The sequence below is a fragment of the Ochotona princeps genome, chromosome 3 (assembly GCF_030435755.1).
Source record: "Ochotona princeps isolate mOchPri1 chromosome 3, mOchPri1.hap1, whole genome shotgun sequence".
Taxonomy (NCBI): Eukaryota; Metazoa; Chordata; class Mammalia; order Lagomorpha; family Ochotonidae; genus Ochotona; species Ochotona princeps.
The window spans coordinates 74,799,783-74,815,104 of record NC_080834.1 but is presented as its reverse complement, the minus strand read 5'-3'; the positions used below and the strand labels follow the sequence as shown (position 1 = coordinate 74,815,104).

The 15,322-nt window shown below is 38.9% G+C and overlaps 1 protein-coding gene across 1 annotated transcript in view; it reads left to right on the top strand.

Moving 5' to 3' along the window:
• The window catches only part of CIP2A (cellular inhibitor of PP2A), a 44,088-nt gene extending 31,020 nt beyond the window's left edge, over positions 1 to 13,068 (top strand). The window contains exons 17-21 of the mRNA XM_004593211.4: positions 5,837 to 6,033; positions 9,048 to 9,161; positions 9,380 to 9,462; positions 10,304 to 10,443; positions 12,761 to 13,068. Of these exons, the coding sequence (XP_004593268.2) occupies positions 5,837 to 6,033; positions 9,048 to 9,161; positions 9,380 to 9,462; positions 10,304 to 10,443; positions 12,761 to 12,931 (705 nt within the window). The 3' untranslated portion in view covers positions 12,932 to 13,068. The remainder of the gene's footprint in view (positions 1 to 5,836; positions 6,034 to 9,047; positions 9,162 to 9,379; positions 9,463 to 10,303; positions 10,444 to 12,760) is intronic.
• Positions 13,069 to 15,322: the final 2,254 nt, after the last annotated feature.

Below are 15,322 nucleotides of genomic sequence, written 5' to 3'. Positions count from 1 at the left end.
AACCTTCTTGAAGAAAATGATGCTACCGTGTGATATATGAGTCATTGAATGATTTAATTACAGAAGGAAGTGTTTTGAAGAGATGAAACTAACAGAAAATAACAAAACCCATGTGATATAGTTTCCACTAATCTTTGTTGAAGTGTGTCTCCTCCAGACAATAAGCAGATGGGTTTTGTTTTTTAATCAAGTGTACTACTCTGTGATGTTTGATTAAGCTTAAGCCATTTACATTCAGAGTTTAATATACATGGGTGGTACTTTGGGCCTGTCATTTTAGGAATGGGTTGTTCATTGGTTTAGTCTTCTGTTGTCATTTTACTGGGATGTTCTTCCCGTTTGCCTTTGTTTTTGGTAGGTGCTATTCCTCTTCTCTGCCAAGAGAACATCTTGAAGTATCATTTGTAGGGCAGCTTTGGAAGAGGCAAATTCTTTTAGCTTTTCTTGACTGTGGAAGAATTTTATTTCATTTTCAAAGACAAAAGAAAGCTTTGCTGGATATGTTATCCTGGACCGAAAATTGTTTTCTTTTAGAATCTAGAATATGTCACTCCATTCTCTTCTTGCCTGTAGAGTTTCCTGTGAGAGATCTCCTGTGAGTTTAATTGGCATTCCTTTATATGTCAGCTGATTTTTTTTCACGTGCACATTTAAGGATCTTTTCCTTATGTTCAATTGAAGAGAGCTTGATGATCATATGTCATGGTGAAGATCGCTTTTGGTCAAACCTGTTGGGAGTTCTGTGCCCCTCCTGGAACTTGTTTCCCAATTCTTCCTCTAGATTAGGGAAATTTTCCTTTATTATTTCATTAAATACATTTGCAAACTCAGCTTCTCTTTCTGCACCTTCTGGGACTCCCATTACTCTTATATTTGGCCTCTTAATAGTGTCTTTCAATTCTTGAATACTTTTTTTTGGCCTGATCCAGCTCTGCTTCCAGGTTTTTGTTTACTTCCCCCTGGTGACAAGAAATACCTTCCAATTCTGAGATTCTTTCTTCTGCTTGCTTCATTCTATTTTGGAGACTCTCCACTGTACTCTTAATTTGTTCTACTGTGTTCTTGATTTCTGATATACCAGCCTTGATTTGCTTTATTGCTTCCTTAAATTCTTTGAATTCTTGCATAAGCTTCTCATTGTTGATCAGAATCTTTAAAATGAGTCTTATGGATTCTGTGTGCCCCATTTTCTCGATGTCTTCCTCAGTTAACTGAGATTGGCATAGGGTTTTGCTCCCTTGCAGGTGAGTTTTCAGCAATATTCATTGTGCCTTTGTCTCTTCTTTTGCTCTTGATCATTGTACTTCTGGTTAGCAGAGTCTTCTCCTTGGGGCAGGTTTCTAAGCTGTGTCACCCACAGGGCTACAATGTGATTTTACTTATTTCGGTTGGTACACAACTTTTCTTGCATCCACTTGTGCCACAACCTCCAGCAAGTTCCAGGTCTGGGTTCTTATGTCAGATTTCCACCGTGGTCTCCACAGCCCCAGCTCTTGGCTCACCACTCACCACCTCCTGTGATACCGTGGTGAGGCTGCACCGTTGTCTCTGCAGCCTTTCTCCCACTTCCGGTTGGAGCAGTTCCCAGGATTAGAGAGACACCAGGCGTCCTATATAATTAGGTTGTTGGTGGCGCTGATCTTGTCGGAACCTGTTGGACATTAGGTCTGGGTGCCACACGGACCTATTTAGACCCGTACGATGACAGTCAGTATTATTTTCCTGCGGGACCAGTGCAGTCTTGGACCTCAGCAAGTTCTCACGAGCTCAGCACATGCACAGTTCATTGTTGTCCCCTGCAGTCCCAAAGCTATTGCCACAGTGCCCAAAGTGTCGCCTGATATACAATCACTACAGTCCTTGATCTGCTGGCCGTCAGATCTGAGAGCTATCCAGACCTGCCCTGAGTGGAACCCGTAGAATGCCACATCGTTACAGAGACAGAAATGAGCTCACTCCCAGCTCAGCGCATGCTCCGTCCCTTTGCTTGCCCTTTCCTCCTTACACAAAATGGCACCCAATTCAGCTCTAGGGGGCTGACTGGGCTATGGAATCCACCCTGTTCTCGCACTGCCCGTCTGAGATCTGCTGCTCTGTCTCTGCTCCTGGTCAAATCAAACGGACCAGCAGAACGGACAGTTCTTTGTCTGGGTTCACCACCCGAGCTCCCAGTGAAAGTCCCTTCCCACCTGGTTGCTGGTGGAGTTCCGGCTGCTGTGGAGTTCAGATCGCCGTGCTGGAGTATCAGTCTCTGCCACACCACACCGTTGTGTCCGCTGCTTTCCTGTGTCTGTCAGTCTCCAGGTACCCCTCTGCTGTTGTTCTGTCCTCTCCTATTTCCTGAAATATGTCCTCTCTGCTTCATCCTGGTTAAATGTTTTTCCGTCTGTATAAACATGTCCTTACTCTATTCCGCCATCTTGATTCTTAGCTGTACTTTAATATAAATACTTCAAACTCAGCCTAGCTAATAATAAAATAATTACTATTCCCCTTTGATTTTCTGTGTCTTCATACCAGCTTTAAAATTTTTCCAAATTAGAAGTGTGAAAATCATATGGCTTACTTCATAATTATTTATCACATTCAACAGATTGTATCTTTTTTTTTCTAAAGATTTATGTATTTATTTATTTATTTATTGGAAAGTCAGATGTACAGAGAGAAGGAAATTCAGAGAGGAAGATCTTCCATCTGTTGATTCATTCCCCAAGCGGCCACAATGGCCAGAGCCGAGCCGATCTGAAGCCAGGAGCCCAGAGCCTCCTCCAGGTCTCCCATCTGAGTGTATGGTCTCAAGGCTTTGGTCGGTCCACGACTGCTTTCCCAGGCCACAAGCAGTGAGCTGGATGGGAGGTGGTGCTGCCGGGATCAGAACCGGTGCCCATATGGGATCCCGGTGCATGCAAGGCGAGGACTTTAGCTACTAGGCTACTGCACTGGACCCGATTATATCTTTTAAATATTAGTATTTCGTGCCTTCTCTTTGTTTCTGTCGTTGTTTGCTATAGACCTTAACCTTTTCTCTTTTCATTGAAGTTGGAAGCAAGCCTATAATTAGCCTTCCTCTGCTCACTGCCCTGTTGGCTCTCCTCTGTGCCATAGCCAGTCATGCTGCCTTCTGTATTTGGTTCTTTCCTCTCTCATCCCCTCCCCATGAATCTAAAGCAGGAACTTGATACTGCTCCGTCAGTGCTGAACAATCTTATTAGGAGCTGCCGTTGCTTTCAGAATATCATTAAAATTTCTTTGTTTGGCATACTAGGATTCTAGCTATTCCTCAATCCATGTCTGATATTCTTACACAAGTTTTGTAGCCAACATTTTAGGTTACTTTGTATTTTTTGGAACTGCCCAGACTCTTTTCCTGTCTTTGTGCCTTTCCCTCTTTTCCTGGATAACTACTCATAATACTTAAAATTTCTATTGAAATACCTCCAATTCCCAGAATCCTAGTCTCTTCACTTCCGCACATATATTTGACAATCTTTCCTTGATGTCTGCACCTGGTATTTATGTGTTTATTACATTTCTCATATCATGTGAAAATCATATTATCTCCCACTGCCAGCTGGATGCCAGAAGCTGTCCCTGTACCTGCAGAGCCTACCACAGGCTTCGAGCTGGGCATGCTTGGCAATGTGCTATGCACATGTAGATGCTTAGTCTGTACCTGATAGGTAAGAATTTACTGCAGTAATGGGAAATTCTCAGCAAAAACAATTGGAATATACACAGCTTGATTTCATTTCCAGTGAATCATAATGAAGTTGTCTGAGTCTGATATCAGTGACAAAACATGTTTAAATCATTTCAGAATAATTCTGCCAAAGATGAAATTCTTTCGGTTATTTTAATGTAGTTTCATTTGTCTTCTCTAGTATGTTAAAAGTATCATCAGTTTCAAGCAGGAAAATTAGTGATACTAAAATCTTTTTTGTTGATGTTTTTTGTGGCCAAGCGAGTATCCGGCTGGGTCTTGGCTTACTTAGCCTGTGCAAGAAGGAGCAGGAACAAGGTTTCAGTGCATGTCTACACTCAACACCACCCCCCCGCCCTCCTCCTTGGTTTTGGCAAAAGCCTTAAAACCCTTTTCCTGTTTCGACAGCACCTTAAAACCCTGTGGACCCATGCAGTTGGCAAAAGGCCCAAGGCCCTCTGGGTATTTCCCTCCCCATCAACCTCTTCTGGTAATTTGGGTACTTTCCAAAGGCTTGACACCTCCTACCCCGGCCCATACCCATCTTATGGTAAACTTGTAATGGTCTTGTAATAAACAGCTCCAAGTTGTAGTGGGCTACACAGTGCCACCTACAGGCAAAATAAGTAACAGTTACACTAATTGGCTAAGCTTATAACATGTAATAAATACTTATATCCAATACAAATATTATTACTACCCTAAGGTTTGTTCCCCTAAACCCTTTGTATAAAAGCTTGTGCTTAATTATCCATAAAGGGGCAAGTTCACCATAATTGTCTCTGATACTTATCTTTTAAAAATGCTATTGCCGCACCACATTACCTGGGTTGGTGGTCTGCGGCCACAGCCCCTGCATTTTTTGGTCCTTCCTCATAGCATGCTATATTGTGTCTGGGCATTTCTCCAATTCTGTTAGAGAATTTAATATTCCATCCATGTTACTGGAAAAGTTTCATATGAAACTAAAACTGATTAATTGAGTATTGCTTCTTTGTAGTCGATGTCATCAACAGAGAAAGGCTTAGGTTCTCATTTGACAGTTAAAATTAAGTACTACTTTATGATCAAAGGAATGGGAGGAGTCCACGTCTGAATTCATTTGCTTTTCCATTTATTTAGTGTTTCAACTCACTTATGAAATGAAGTCTTATTTCCTGGTTATAATAAGTATTTGATTAAGCATCTGTATTAGCTCAGATTTTATTCTTACTTCTTACCTGAAGGGGAAACTTATGCCAAGTCGTTAGAGTAGTATTAATGGTAAAGTCATCTACCAAGACCACAATTTTGTTCATTTCTGTTAACCTGGTCATAGCAAGACTAGTTTTGCCTGAAGAATCTATGGAATAAAATCTGACAGGTTAAACATCCCTAATCTGATAATCTAAAATACTTCATAATAGCACTAACATGATTTCTCAAGTGAAAAACATATGTATTGTGAAACTGTTTCATATACAACATTTCTTTTTAAGATTTATTTATTTTTATTTGAAAGGCAGATACACAGAGAGGAGGAGAGACAGAGAGGAAGATCTTCCATCTGATAGTTTACTCCCCAAGCAGCCGCAACGGCTGGAGCTGAGCCAATCTGAAGCCAGGAGCCTCTTCTGGGTCTCCCACGCGGGTACAGGGTCCTGCTTTCCCAGGCCACAAGCAGGAAGCTGGATGGGAAGTGGGGCTGCCAGGCTTAGAACTGGCGCTCATATAAGATCCCAGCATGTTCAAGGCAAGGACTTTAACTGCTATGCTATTGCGCCGGGCCCGCAACAGCATTTTTAGTGGTAACATGCAGAGTAATCTTCAGGTTGTATACATTTGGTACATATGAAACATAAGTAAATTTTATGTTTTGAGTTAGAACCTATGTCCAGAATATGCATATGTTTGCTAATTTTCCGACCAAATCACTTCTGGTCACATTCGTTTGGATTAAGAAGTACTCAGCATTGAACCAGATTTATTAGGAACAGTTAAGCAATAAGTGCATACATGCCATGTCTACTTACTGTGACTAATATAAACCCAGTAGATACTGCCGTAATAACTTTTTGGTGAATTTTCAAATTGTAGAATCTTAAATATATTATATAAATGATAGTGGGAATATCTTATGTTCTGTTTTCTCTTAAGGCACGTACACTTGCTGGTATGTTGAGAGAAGTTGAAAAGAAAAACGAAGAGCTTAATATGTTGCTGAAATCACAGCAGGTTGAATCAGAGAGAGCCCAGAGTGATATTGAACATCTCTTTCAACACAACAGGAAGCTGGAATCTGTGGCTGAAGAACACGAAATATTGACAAAATCATACATGGAATTGCTTCAGAGGTAATTGCATGGGTAAAACTTAGAAGGAACACACATTTCTTTTCCATGACCCTGAAACGCATGTGGCACCATTTCTTGTACTCTGTTAATAGTGTAAAATAAGGGTAAGAATAAGTGAGAAACTTGTCATAGTGAAATGAAGTACTGCTGAAGCTAACTGATTACCAAAATTTCAGAACATGGTTTCTATACAGCTGATTTTCCTTTAATTTTTCCTATAGTTGGCAGTCATCTAAGTTATAACCTCTATCAAGGACACATTTCTTTAGATTTTTTTTAGAAGTCTGATTTATGTAGTTGAAAGGCAGAGTTACAGAGACACAGGGAAAGAGATGTTGTCGCCTACTGTGTCACTACCCAAATGACCTCAGTGGCCTCGGCTACACCGGGCCAAAGCCAAAAGCTAGGAGCCTCTGCGAGACCTCCCTCATTGGTGGTCAGGGCATCTCTGCTGCCTTCCCAGAACAACTGCAGCAGAAACTGACATGGATATGAAGCGCTTGTGTCAGGCAGAGGCTTAACATATCATGCCACAAGTCTAGCTCCAAAGTGTCTTCGGAAATAGCTATGACCTAGAATACTGCTTAGTGTACATAGTTGAAGACACTATGGATAATCTTGTGTGAGTTTAGTTCTTGTCATTATTGTTAGCTGAACCCAATGAATTAGTCATTTTTGCAAATTAAATGTAGTTGATTATTAACAATTTCGTGTCACTCAGCCTAATAGTGCAGAAATTTGTGTATTCATTTCTTAATTTCTTTAAATATGGTTACTTCATGTGTGACCCTGTATGTAGAACAAGTTATTTTTCATGAATTGTTAGAATATGTGCATATAAAATGTTGATAAATGTTTTCATATTTCTAACCATAAAAGTCTTAGCTGCTGGAGGCCAACTCCAGCTGAGTTCGGAACTCGAGAAGGGTGCGTGAAATAGGTGTAGAGAGAAAAGAATCAGACCACTACAATTTCAGGATCATAATGGACATCGCATGGAAGCTGTCCCCTTTATTTATACAGAAGCAGTCGCAAGCTCGGCACAGACTTTTTACATCATGGTGTTTCATCCACTCGACCACAGAGTATGATGTGTGTCTCCCCCCCCACCCCCCCGCCCAGGAACAGTACAGTGACAAAGTTTTCTTTACGGGCAGTTTGATACAGCTTGACACAGTTTGACAATTACAACAGGTGAGTGAGGAAGGATTATACATTCCTTGCTTATCTCGGCTTGCCAGCCCCTGCCTGCTCTCCTCAGGTCTGGGCTCTAACCTTGGTGCCACCTGTGACAACCAGACCCTGATCTTCATCTATGGGTTAATAAGTCTGGGGCCTTAGTTTATGGGGATTGGGGCCAATGGCACTAGTTGGTCATTAAGCCTGCAAGCTCACACAGTTTGTTACCTAAGCAAGTAAAGCAGGAGTTATAAAGGCAAAAAGAATTGCAGTTATCAATGTGCCATGTTTACTACATTTTCATTTTAATTCTATAATGGACAAGTTAAAAAGTCCAACACATGTTAATCAGTAATACACTCCTACTACAATTCTCATTCTACAATTTATCAGAGGAGAAAATATATCACAAAAGGAGAAACCTAAAGATCAAGGAAAGAAAACCATAAACATAGATTGCCACTATACCCATGGACTCAATAACCCTAAGTTAGTTGGAAAGCATGTATTATGATGTTAGTACAGACACTGTTGAGTTCTTTCAGCCAGAGAGTCATAAGAGCAACCGAGATAGCATACATTACTAAAGGCCACCCAGACGTTACCAGCAACATAAACTCCCAAGCTCACTTTGACTGTAAAAACCATCTTGCAGGGGCAAACAACAATGCCTCAATAGATTACAGAACTCTTAGCAGGGTGGCCAGATGTCCTTGCAAAGGGAGGTGGAACTGCATTCAGATGGTTGCTGAGACATCCACAGGGCCCTGCCAAATAGGGGAGCTGTTCTCTTCACACCTTCCTGTCGTCCACTCCTACTGCACGGACCCCAGCACTTAGCAATTTGTATACGTGCTAACAAAGTTTGATTTTTTTTTTTCTCCCTTGTATCAGACTGTTTCAGGCCAGTTTTTAAATTTCTGAATTATAAAGAAAACAAGGAATAATTGTACATTTCATGTTGTCTTTCTAAAAATAAAGTGAAAACACTCTGGGAAACGTGTATTATTGAATTTACATTTTAAGATTATCTTTTGCTGTTAATATACAGTTCTAGAAATTTGTAACTTTGTCAAATCTATTAAGAGATAAATATATAAAAAGTTTGTGATGATAAGGTAGCTTCTGAAGAAGATATTTTCCCCTAACAAAAACTTCCTCCAAAATCTGAATATGGCAGTACTGGTAGTAGGCACTGTTAGTGGTAAAATGACTTAAAAACTGGGGCAATGAGCAGAGTGATCGTAAGAGACTAGGACAGTGGGCTAAGAAATGTGTGATCTGTAGGAATTGCTTACGGCCTAGTTTGTGAATTAGGGAAAGAGAGTTAGAATTGCTTGAGTGGCCCGATGCTGCTAATAAGTAAAGCTGTCTGAAAAGTCAGAACTATCTGAAGGTGTTCAAATTGAAACTTACCGAAGCTCGTTGTGAAATAAAATAAGACTTACCCTGGCCTGGTGTGCTTTGTGCTACCATTTTCCCCCTTCTGTTATTGTCAGTGAAATCAAAATAGCATTTTATGCCTAAGAAAGATGGCTGTATGTGTATTTATGCCAGATTTGTGTAACACAATATCTACTGTAAAATGCTCTGTATCTATAAATACAAAGGTAATGCTCCACACTAGTTTTTTTTTTTTTTTAATATTTTAACTACCTCTGTTAGCTAGAGTATTACTTTATTATCTTTTAGGTTTGACAATTCTACTTATGTTCTTGTTTCTAATGTCTCTTATTTACATTAGTTAATAACAAAGAAAATGCTGAGTTTCTTTTGTCTGATTTTTTTTCATAATGAAGATACCAGTTCATTTTCTTGTTGTTTTTTTTTTCCAGAAATGAAACTGCTGAGAAGAAGAATAAAGATTTACAGATCACTTGTGACTCTCTGAATAAGCAAATTGATACAGTGAAAAAATTGAATGAGTCACTCAAGCAACAAAATGAAAAGTAAAATCTCTAGTTCAATAGTCTATGTAGGGGATATTCAAAACAAATACTTTTAGTTCTATACAATGATTTTTATTGATAAAATTAAGAGTTATGAATTTTTTTATACAGATTGTTGTTTTTACAGTATTCTGTTTTTATAAAATTTCTCCTTAATACGTTTCAGGAAGAAAGTCTGAAATGATACAGTTCATTGATTTTTTTTTTAATAACTTTAGGACTATCACCCAGTTAATTGAAAAAGAAGAGCAAAGAAAAGAAGTACAGAACCAGTTAGCAGACAGAGATTGTAAACTTTCAAGTAAGTGGGTTCTTATTTAATATGTAAGGCCTTCAAAAAGTTCATGGGAAATGTTAGTAAAAAAACATTGTGTAGATTTCAAAATATTTTTCTATCAAAATAAACCTACGTTTTAATTCTTTTCCATTAACTTTTTAAAGTGCCCTTACATATTTTCTATGTTTAACATACTTGTGTTGGAGGAAAATCAAAGCCTGAATTTTCTATTTTTTACTTTTAAATTAGTTTCTATTTTTCCCATTTTGAAAACTTGAAATCTCATGCTAAAAACTTTCCCTTCACCAAAGTAGTTGTGTACCATTGATTAAATGAAAAAGAACGACACATTTTTTAAAATCTGAGGGTTATGAGAAATCCCCTTTGGAAAATTCAAAGCAAAATTAAGGAGCAGAACAGCAGGGGGCAGTGCTCCATAACTTTCGGTTGCTGGCTGCTTAATGGAATATCTAAAGCCATCCACCAGAAGATTGCTGTCCTGGCTCACTAACCTTGCAGGACAGTTATCTTCATATATGCTTTTTCACAGCTGTCAGCCTTCCATTTCCTTCTAGCCCTTAAGCTATAAGGGTTCTTTTCTTGCAAGTATATTATACTGAGAACAGTGAAAAGGGGAAAGCCACAGAAATAGTGGGTTTTTCTGAAGTATTCTGGCATAGAGGGAGAGTTTCATGGTTTTCTTTACTCAGCAGATATTATGTTATTATTTCATTTCCAACAAGAGAGCTCTTAATTTTTCTAGTTTTGTTTCTTTTAGACTTAGAATAGCTACTAAGGCTTCTCAGGGTATTGTTGGTATGGTGAGACTGCTGAGCGTTTGACTGACTGATTTGTTTGTTTTAAGATTTACATCAAAAAGCAAAAGCACAAGAAGAAAAGATTAGAATCTTACAAAAAGAAAGGGAAGATAAGGAAGAAGCCATTGATATCCTTAGAAAAGAATTAAACAGAACAGAACAAATAAGAAAAGAATTGAGCATTAAGGTAAGAATATATTGTTCTCACTTTCAATAAAACGAGTCTTATTTTATGAAAAAGAATTTAGATAAATTACTACTATCTCTTCAGGCAGTTTTCTTTAGAAGGTACAGAATATTTATTACAATGGGAAAACCTATATCCTCTAAGATTATTAAACATACTGTGCTTGATGTTTTCAGGTATATGAAGAAATAGGAAAGACTACCCAGTTTTGTGGGGTTTTTTTGGGTTTTTTTTTTTTTTAAAGATTTTATTATTATTGGAAAGCTGGATATACAGAGAGGAGGAGAGACAGAGAGGAAGATCTTCCTTCCGATGATTCACTCCCCAAGTGAGCCACAACGGGCCGGTGCGCGCCGATCCGATGCCGGGAACCAGGAACCTCTTCCAGGTCTCCCACGCGGGTGCAGGGTCCCAAAGCTTTGGGCCGTCCTAGACTGCATTACCAGGCCACAAGCAGAGATCTGGATGGGAAGTGGAGCTGCCAGGATTAGAACCAGCGCCCATATGGGATCCCGGGGCGTTCAAGGCGAGGACTTTAGCCGCTAGGCCACGCTGCCAGGCCCTTGTGTGTTTTTTTAAGATTTATTTATGTGAAAGAGTGATTGAGAGTGCACAAGACAGAAAGATCTCTCAGCAGATCCACTCCCCAAATGACAGCAATGGCTGGAACTGGACCATGTTAAAACCAGGAGCCAGGAATTCCACCCACATCTCCCACGTTTTTCAGGGGCCCGCATACTAGGGCCATTTCCAAGTACATTAACAGGAAGCTGGAGCAGGAGCAGAGTGGATGGAATTTGAAGCAGCATTCTCATAAGGAATGTCAGCACTGTACACAATGGCTTTAACCCACTGCACCACAGCACCAGCCCCTGAGCTCCCTGTTGTTGGTGTCACATGTAGGTGTTGTCTGAGTGTACAACCTCGTCTCTCCTTAAGGGAATAATGATGATAGTAGTAGTTCATACTTGTTAATGGTTTTATAATTTGCCAAGGATTCTTTGAAACTTTTTCTTAATACTTCTCATTTTAACCATATTAGTATAAGACATCTTTGAAAGGTTCATGGAAAATGAAAACACTGCATGGATGGTTTTCAAGTTTTTTTCACCAGTATCAGCATTATGGAATGTATCTTTAAAAATTCTTGTCTTGGGCCTGGCGTGGTATCCTAGTGGCTAAAGTCCTTACCTTGCACATACCAGGATCCCATATGGCTGTTGGTTCTGGTCCCAGCGGCCCTGCTTCCCATCCAGCTCCTTGCTTTTGGCCTGGGAAAGCAATGGAGGATGACCCCAAGGCCTTGGGACCCTGCAATCTACGTTGGAGACCCTGAAGAGGCTTCTGTTCTGGCTTCTGGGTTCAGATTGGCTCAGCTCCAACTGCTGCGGCCACTTGGGGAGTAAATCAGTGGGTGGAAGATCTTCCTCTCTCTTTCCTTCTCTCTGTACCTGACTTTCCAATAAAAATTAATTTTTTTTAATTCTTGTGTTTTAATACCATTTTTATAGACTTTTAGGATTACTCATATTTGCTAATATTTTACTTACAGATGGAGAAGCAGGTTATTTGCTAAGTCACACAGCTCATCACAGGAACAGCACACGTATTCTGGATTTTAATCTGCTGTTCTCTTTTATTATGTCTACATAGCCTGAAGGATAGGAAGGGATTGTGCTTTCTGTACCAGATATTATTAGGAAGAAGAAAGCAGACCAAGGCTGGGGAATCGACACAATAGTTAAGACATACTCCTAAATCCCTTGTGAGAATGTCTGGGTTTCCTAGTAGTCCCACTTCCCAGTTCTAGCTTCCTGCTATTGTCCAACCTGAAAGTCAGCAGGTTTGGGCTCACCTGCTTTGATCCCAATTGTGCGGGCATCGCATTATGGAATGAACCAGCTAATGGGAGATATGTTTTCCTTGCTGCTGTGCCTTTAAATTCAAATGAAAATAATTTGACAATTTTTTTTTAAACTGAACCACTTCAGATTATAAATAACAAAAGAGAAATAAAATGTAATGCCATGTTGTATTTACAACTTTTTAAGTTCTGTAATATGGTTATCTTATGTGGTATTATTTTGCAGAATTTGAGTTGCTAGCATGATCTAAAAGCACAAGTTGAAAGTGTTTTACTAATTTACATTCTGTTTTAATTACTTGCCTTACACTTACCTTATAATCTAATAATCAGATATACAAAAGTATAGTGGCTTGAAATGATTGTAAGAAACCAAAAGCATCTTAAAGTTTCCATGAAGAGAAAATATCCAGCTGTTCCCTTAATTTTTTTTCTACTCCCTCCCCTCCCTAGGCATCATCCCTTGAGGTTCAGAAGGCCCAATTAGAAGGTCGCTTGGAAGAGAGAGAATCTTTGGTGAAGCTTCAACAGGAGGAGTTGAACAAACACTCTCACATGATAGCAATGATTCACAGCTTAAGTGGTGGCAAAATAAATCCAGAAACTGTGAACCTCAGTATTTAAATTTAGATGTGTAATCTCTTGAGTTTTTCTTCATTAATCTGTTGGAAAGGAGTGGGTAAGAAAGATAAGTTGTGACCCCAAAGCAATAGGAAATGATTATCTGACTATTAATTTAGTAAAGAGTCTGATCTGATGCACGTTTTTGTTTTTGTTTTTTTAAATACAGATTTTCTTTTTGAAAGATGTCCTTTTATGTTTCTAGCTTTTTTGCTTAAAGCTAGCTTATTGTGAAAATATTCTTTACTTCAATTTTTAAAGCTTTTTTCCTTAGTTTCTATGCATGTTCTTTGGCTAGTCTAATTTATTCTCATTTGGATGGCAGTCATGGGTGGCTTAAAAATATGGCACATTCTGAAAAGGCAATCAATATACTATCAGTGTTATTCACCATTATAGAATATAGCAACACAAGCTATAGCAGTAGCACCTGTGACTCTAAATGATAGCATCTTCCAGATCATTAACACATTTGCAGTCTGTCAACTGAAGTGTTGTTTTGTGACACTTCAGGATAATTGTATTTATACTTTAATACAAACTTTCTCAGTAGAACAAAGATTGGTACATTAAAATTGCAATTATTAGTAAAAAGATGGAAAGTATGATACTGCCACAAAAGTTTTTCTCTTGCATGAAATGGTGATTTTAACTGTTGTTTATTTTCCCATTTAAGATAAAGTGAAATGTGTGGCATAAGTTCTACATTTAAAAAGCATTCAGTAAATAGTACTCAGAAATACTATGTAACAATTAGAAACTAGATATTATTAGTTGACCCTCTTGTTTGTCTCGAGACAGTTGTAGAATATTTGATGATAGCTTTAGTTGCCGTTTTATACTTTTTTAAATGATCCAATTATTTCTTGCCCAGTAAATTATGTTTACATAATTGAGTTTGCGTAATGGCAATTTGTATTTTATTGTTACTATATATTCAAGGGCATCATGTGTTATTAATTTTAAGTGATTTGCACTTAACATATAACTAGATGGGTTAAATATCCCGATTCCTGTATTACATTAACACAAAGGGATTTTTCAGTACTTTGAATTTAAATCAGATATTCTAAATAGTATTTCAAAAACATGTGGTTGATTTTAATGCTGTGCCATTAATTCATTTAATGTTTTCTTTATTTTGTATCTGATATAGGTGGATTTTTAATCTTCAACCATAGTATATCAGAGTTTCTCTTTAGAAATTAAACATGTTTTGGTATTTCACTAATTACTTAGAGTAATACCAAATTTTATATGTTTTTGTATGTTTTTTCCATTCTAGGAATTTTCTAAGTAATGTTTAACAGAGCAAGGTAAATGAATACTTACTCCATAGAAACACACACTATTTCTCTTCAAATCACCTAAATTATCTTTTTTGTTGTTGTTGTTAAAGATTTATTTATTATTATTGGAAAGCCAGATATACAGAGAAGAGGAGAGACAGAGAGGAAGATCTTCTGTCCGATGATTCACTCCCCAAGTGAGCTGCAATGTGCGGTGCGCACCGATCCAAAGCCAGGAACCAGGAACCTCTTCCGGGTCTCCCACGCGGGTGCAGGGTCCCAATGCATTGGGCCGTCCTTGACTGCTTTCCCAGGCCACAAGCAGGGAGCTGGATGGGAAGTGGAGCTGCTGGGATTAGAACCGGTGCCCATATGGGATCCCAGGGCATTCAAGGCCAGGACTTTAGCCGCTAGGCCACGCTGCCGGGCCCAAATCACCTAAATTTTCAAATTAATATAAAAAATTTTTGAAATAAATATGACTGATAAGCAAAATATTTCATAAGAGAAAAAGTGAAAATGAAGAAATAAGTAAAACAGCGATGAAACAAAACCTTTAGTGACAATCACATTGTCTATGATAAACATTAAGACATTGTGTATGACCTAATGCTACCCAATGGAATTTTCTGTGTTTGTGGCTCTATTATCTGTGCTGTCAGTACCACAACTAAGAGGTGATGAGCTGCTTTAGCCTGACCTTGTGGAGTCACATTTAATGAAAAAGAAATACCATTGCCACTAGCCACTAAACGTCACTAGCTCACTAAACATCTGAGTGAGCATTTAAATATTTTAGTTTCTCGGTGTCTGCATGTTGACTCAACTGGCTAATCTTCCACCTCAAATGCAGACATCCCATATGGGCGTTGGTTCATGTCCCGGCTGCTCCACTTATGACCAAGCTCCCTTCTTGTGGCCTAGGAAAGCAGTAGAGGACGATCCAAAGCCTTGGGAATCTGTACCCGCATGAGAGACCCACAGGCAGCTCCTGGCTCCTGGTTTCGGGTCAGCTCAGCTCCTGCAGTTGTGGCCACTTGAGGAGTGAATCAACAAATGGAAGATCTCTGTCTCTCCTCTCTGTATGTCTTACTTTCCAATAAAA